General features: G+C 42.5%; 1 protein-coding gene across 1 annotated transcript; it reads right to left on the bottom strand.

Moving 5' to 3' along the window:
- Positions 1-2743: 2743 nt before the first annotated feature.
- Positions 2744-4915, bottom strand: LOC144680015 (melanocortin receptor 5-like). The gene has a single exon (XM_078541096.1). The coding sequence runs from the start codon at positions 4913-4915 to the stop codon at positions 3938-3940; it is 978 nt and encodes a 325-aa protein (XP_078397222.1). The 3' UTR covers positions 2744-3937.
- Positions 4916-5766: the final 851 nt, after the last annotated feature.

The raw sequence follows: 5766 nt of genomic DNA, 5'->3' as shown, positions 1-5766 counted from the left end.
GGGCACCACATTTTAGGAAAGACGTACAAGGCCTTGAAAGAGGGTGAAGGAAATGTTTAATCGAATGGTTGAACGGATGAGGGCCTTCAGTTATTTGAGTAGATTGGAGAAGCTGGGGCTGTTTACCTCACAGAACAGTGCTGAGAGGAGATTTGATAAAGATGTTCAAAATCACAAAGGTTCTATTGGAATCCCATTGGTGGAAGGCTGGAGGACCAGAGGACACTGATTTAAAGTGACGGAAAAAGATCAAGCACCTCGTCACACACTTTTTCAGGCAGCACTTGGTTAGGATCTGGAATGCACTGCCTCTTGAGTGTGACGGAGGCAGATTCAATTGTAGCTTTCTAAAAGGGAATTAGATAATTATCTGAAGAGAAAAAAATTGAAGGGATACAGGGAAAAGGCGGGGGAGTGGGACTAGCTGAGTTGCCCTTGCAGACTGCCAGTGTGAATATAACCAGCTGAAAGTCCTCCTCTGTGCTGTAAGCATTCTATAATTCTATGGTAAATCAGAAAGCGTCGTCAAGGGTGAAAGTTTGTTTCAGTGTACAGTGTCATCTGGACAAAGAATAATAGATGCTGTCTCAGTGGCTTTCTGATTAAACTCAAATGGCTACAAAACCTTTCAGCACAATTTGAAACATAAATGACAAAATCAGGTGATATCAATTTGCAGGAATTCACCAAGGCTCCTTAGACAGCACCTTCCAAACCCACAAGCACTACCGTCTAGAAGGACAAGGGCAGCAGATAGATGGGAAAACCACCACCTGGAAGTTCCCCTCCAAGTCACTCACCATCCTGACTTGGAAATATATCGCCGTTCCTTCACTGTCGCTGGGTCAAAATCCTGGAACTCCCTCCCTAACAGCACTGTGGGTGTACCTACACCACAGGGACAAGCAGCGGTTCAAGAAGGCAGCTCACCACCACCTTCTCAAAGGCAACTAGGGATGGGCAATAAATGCTGGCCCAGCCAGCAAAGCCCACATCCCGTGAATGAACAAAAAAGAAAATTTAATTGGACAAAAAACCATACCAAGTTTGTAATTACCGTTTTTATAAACTAAATCCTTAAGACTATTTGAAAAGGAAATCGCCCACGTCCCGTGAATGAATTAAAAAAAAAGCATTTAGCTTAAGCAAATCTTGCTTTAAGAAATGCTCAACTGTGAATTTGTTTTAATAGAGTAAGTGCAAAGTCTGATGTTTTAAATCTGAAAGATTTAATGAATGTCTTCAACTTCTTTCTTTGCACATGAAAGGCTACCATTCAACAGCTGCCCTCAAGAGGTATCATTAGACTGAAAATCACAATTATTCTACCTCCCCTCCAGATGATTTTCTTCTCATTATCTTCATTTTTATCCCTCCCGCTTCTGAAGTGGGCAGCCTACACAGCACGGGTGTTCTACCTGCCACAGCTGTCCTGGATAATGAATGATTCAAACATGGCCAATTAATAGAGCCAAGTCCAAAGGTGTTCTCACCCCATTCCCTTGCATTCAGCTTTCAGCACATGTGGTTGCCTAGTGATGAAGAGCAAAGATCTCTAGACTATGCATCTGTCTCCTCAGCCCATGGTTAAGAGCAACTGCAGCTCTCTCAGCATGAAGCCTGTTGCAGATGGTTACATTATCAGACACCGGCGCTAAGTTCTGAGACCTCCTTGGCCTTAATGTCCAGTGTTACACCGAGCAATGTATCCTAGAAATATACAACAGGACTGGCAGCATCTGTGGAGAAAGGGACAGAGTTAATGTTTAAGGTCTTTATCAATTTTATCAGAATTGATTTAAGGCTCTGAAGAGAGTTCGGGGGACCTGAAACGTTAACTGTTATTCTCTCTCCACAGATACTGCCAAACCTGCTGGGTAAATTTCTAGGATTTTCTGTTTTTATTTCAGATTTTCAGCATCTGCAGTATTCTGCTTTATGATTACTGAAAGCTGCGGTTTGATATAATTATATAAAACTGCTTCATTTATCTCAAACTTCCATTGATTCAGTTCATATTGTCACAGCTCCTCAAAGTTCTGCAAATCAAATGTAAATTTTAGTCAAAACATGCACTGAGGTATCCGCCATGGTTCGGTTGGTAGCGCTCACCTCTGAGTCATAACGTTGTGGGTTCAAGTCCCACTCCAGGACTTGAGCACAATTATCTAGGCTGCCACTCCAGTGCAGTACTGAGGGAGTACTACACCGCTGGAGGTGCCGTTTTTCAGGTGAGATATCTACTGGACATAAATATTCCCATGGTGCTATTTCAAAGTAGAGCAGGGGTGCCCTGGGAAATACCCATCCCTCAGTCAACATCACTAAAACATATAATGGCCCAGAACCTCCGATCTCCAGATGGTTGTACCCCGGAGGTACACCCCACCTCCCCAAGATGCTCTGGGGGACCCCTCAGAAATCCCAACACAGATTACATGGGAATTGCCTGGAATGAGCAATTCCGCTGCATCTGGAACCCTCTGAATAGGTCCCCAGCTCCGAGTTAGAATTGGAGACTTTGGACGCTTCCGACTTACTTACCCAAATAGTTACCCAGGAAAGGTTAGAAGAATTAAAACCAGTTCTAACACCTGGATAACTATATTACTGACCCACTGACTCCCCACAAACCCCGACCACATACCCCCACCGACCAGCCCCAACGCGATTACACACCTGACCCCCTACACTAAACCCCTTACCCCTCCCCAACCACCGGACACCCCACCCTACCCCTTCACCCACCTGCTACCCCTACACACCATCCATGCCCAATGGAAATTTAAGTTAATGAAACAAAATGATAAAATTAAATCGAATATTACACCCTTGATATTCAACCTTATCTAACAGCATGTGGGTTTACTCTAGCAGGTTTAGTCCAAAATGCTGTGACTTGTTTAGCACCTAATATGGCTAATACTGACTGCTATCAAACTATAGCTTTCAGTAATCCTATTTTTGTCATTGATAAGCCATCTTCTTATCATGACTAACCAACTGGAAATTTCCTCCGCCTCCATTGAAGTATGTCGTTCACTGAAGCCTTTACAAAGTCTGTTCCCACAACCTTCATTGGATTAAAGAATCATATAGCACAGAAGGAGGACATTTGGCCCTTCATGCCCATGCCGGCACTTTGAAAGAGTTATCCAATTAGGCCCACTCCCTTGTTTTTTCCCTATTGCCCTGCAAATTTTTCCCTTTCAAGTATTTGTTGTAATATGTCTTTAAGGAATAGCAGCATGCCATCACTTTAAAGGAGGTGTGTCATGTGATCCAGGCCAAAGTGAAACTCAGGCTGGATCACATGACATGCTTTCCTTAAAGTGATGGCCTGCTGCTATCCCTTATGTTGTAAGATGCCTTTAAGGAATAGCAGTAGGCCATCACTTTAAGGCATACTACAACAATATTTATGCAATTGAATTTTGAAAATTCAATTTTGTTTGTTACCACTACCCTTTCAGATAGCGAATTCCTGATCATAACAACTCATTGCATTAAAAACATTTCTCCTTATAATCCCTTTGGTCCTTCTGTCTATAACTTAAATCGGTTCTCTCAGGTTAATGACCCGCCTGTCTTTTTTCTCCCTATGAACTCTATCAAACCCCCTCATAATTTTGAATAGCTTTATTAAATCTCCCTTTCCCTGGTCTAAGGAGATTCTCTCTCCTCTTCCCTTTATTCATGAGGTACTCCAATGTTCAACAAAAATGTTCCTTAAATGAGGTCAAAGGGATCTCAGAGCCACCACTGAATTTTCACCATCTGTCAATTGAAGTTTGTAGAGGTATCGAGAAGAGTTTTGTTTGATCGTGAATATTACTCTTAAAGTTAAATTAGCAACTGTTTGACTGTCAGATCTTAATCAATTACTTTTAGCCATGATGGGAGGTTTGAAAAGATGCTGTCTTCATTCGTTGCAGTCTTATTTTTCAGAAAGTCCAACACAAGCTGCCCTTAAATTGTAGCAGCAAATTATCTCCATGAATGTCTTCCGCATTTCTTGACTACGCAAGGCATAGATGAGTGGGTCAATGATTGAGTTACACATGATGAGGATCAAGTACAAATTAAAGTGTGACATGAAACACACACAGTACAAATTTCCAGGACAGGAGATCATGAGGATGAGGTGTAGGAAAAATGGAGCCCAGCAGATGATGAAAATACCGAGCAGGATTGTTAACGTGATAGCCCCCTTCATACTTGCTCTCTGGTGTATTGAGTTGTAGCCAGGCAAAGCAGCAATTCGCTTGGCGTGGGAGCGAGCCAACAGAAACATGTGGCTGTAGAGGGACGCCATGAGGACCAACATAATGAAGAACATGGTGATGAGACAGATGACGACAGTTGGGCTTTCAGAGTAGATGATGAAGATGATACCACAGCCAGTACAGAACGTCCAGATACCTGCAATAGTAAAAGCGGCTCGTTTTACTGTCATGATGTGGTGGTAGCGCAACGCGTAAAATATGGTGACATACCTATCAACAGCGATGGCCAAGAGGCTGCACATAGATGCCACAACGGAAATGCAGATCAGCGAGTCAAATACATTGTCGACCTGTTTGGCAAAACTGTCTTCAACAATCAAATGCCTGTTGTTGAGTAATGCTATCACAACGGTCTCCCATGCATTAGACACACTTACCAGCATGTCCGCAACAGCTAAGCTGCAGACAAACAAATACATAGGAGAATGGAGGTTCTTGTTTTTAACAATGGCAGTAATGACCAAAATATTTTCCAGCAAACTCATAATGCCCAGAGTTAGAAACACCTCAATAGCTACACTGACTTGTTCACATAAAGCAGAAGCTCTCTTCATCTTGTGCATTGTATCATCGACAGGAGTTAGGTTCTGCAGCCATGGCACATGTGAGTGTAAGTCTGTTAAATTCATGTTTAACGTATGCCCGTCAAGGGAGGGATAGTCCTTTGGTGTTTTCAATGTGAAATGCTTATTGAGAAAGGTGCATGTTCCATGTCTAATCTTCCCTAAATGAGAAAAGGAAAAAAAGTTAAATTGAGCACCGTGATACCGTGATGTTCTGATTAAAATTTCACACAAATCTAGTTTTAAACTTTTAGAGGCCGTAACTGATAACTCCCTCAATGCTCAGAGCAGGTATTAATATGTAAAGAAAGAAAGGTCTTGCACTCATAGAGCACCTTTCATCACCTCAGGCTGTTTCAAAGCACTTTACAACCTATCGAGTACTTTTGTGAAGTCACTCTTGTAATGTAGGAAATGTGCACAGCAAGCTCCCACAAAGAGCAGATTGATAATGACCAGACTGTTTGTTTTTAGTATTGTTGGCGGAGAGATAGAAATTGGCTAGGACACCAGGGATAACTTCCCTGCTCTTCAATACAGCTGTTGGATCTTTCACCTACCCATCTGAGAGGGCAGTTGATGCTTTAATTGAACATCTAATCTGAAAGGCATACATAGACTTATGGGGAGAGAATAAAAACAATCATTCATCTGGCTTTTAGGTATAAAATGAACGTGGAAGTGAGGGTTTAACCTGATATTGTGCACAGACTTGCTGGTGAGTAGTACAATGCACTCATGACCAAAAGTTGGTCATGCACAGCCAACAATTTTCAATACGCTAAGCCCTTGAAGTTAGTATGTGTGCCCTCTGTAGCAGGTCCAGGATGTGGGCTTCCCCTCCATCAAGCTGGTTCCTGGGCTGTCCTACCTCTCTGCCCTTGCTCCTGCACAACTGTGCTGGATAAATTTAACAA

Source organism: Cetorhinus maximus, chromosome 4, assembly GCF_964194155.1.
Source record: "Cetorhinus maximus chromosome 4, sCetMax3.hap1.1, whole genome shotgun sequence".
Classification (NCBI taxonomy): Eukaryota; Metazoa; Chordata; class Chondrichthyes; order Lamniformes; family Cetorhinidae; genus Cetorhinus; species Cetorhinus maximus.
The sequence above is the reverse complement of the archived record's forward strand: the minus strand, read 5'-3'. Positions and strand labels throughout refer to the sequence as shown.

Bases quoted from the DNA above. Each gene is read 5' to 3' on its own strand.
- LOC144680015 (XM_078541096.1), bottom strand. From the start codon at position 4,915: ATGAATTTAACAGACTTACACTCACATGTGCCATGGCTGCAGAACCTA.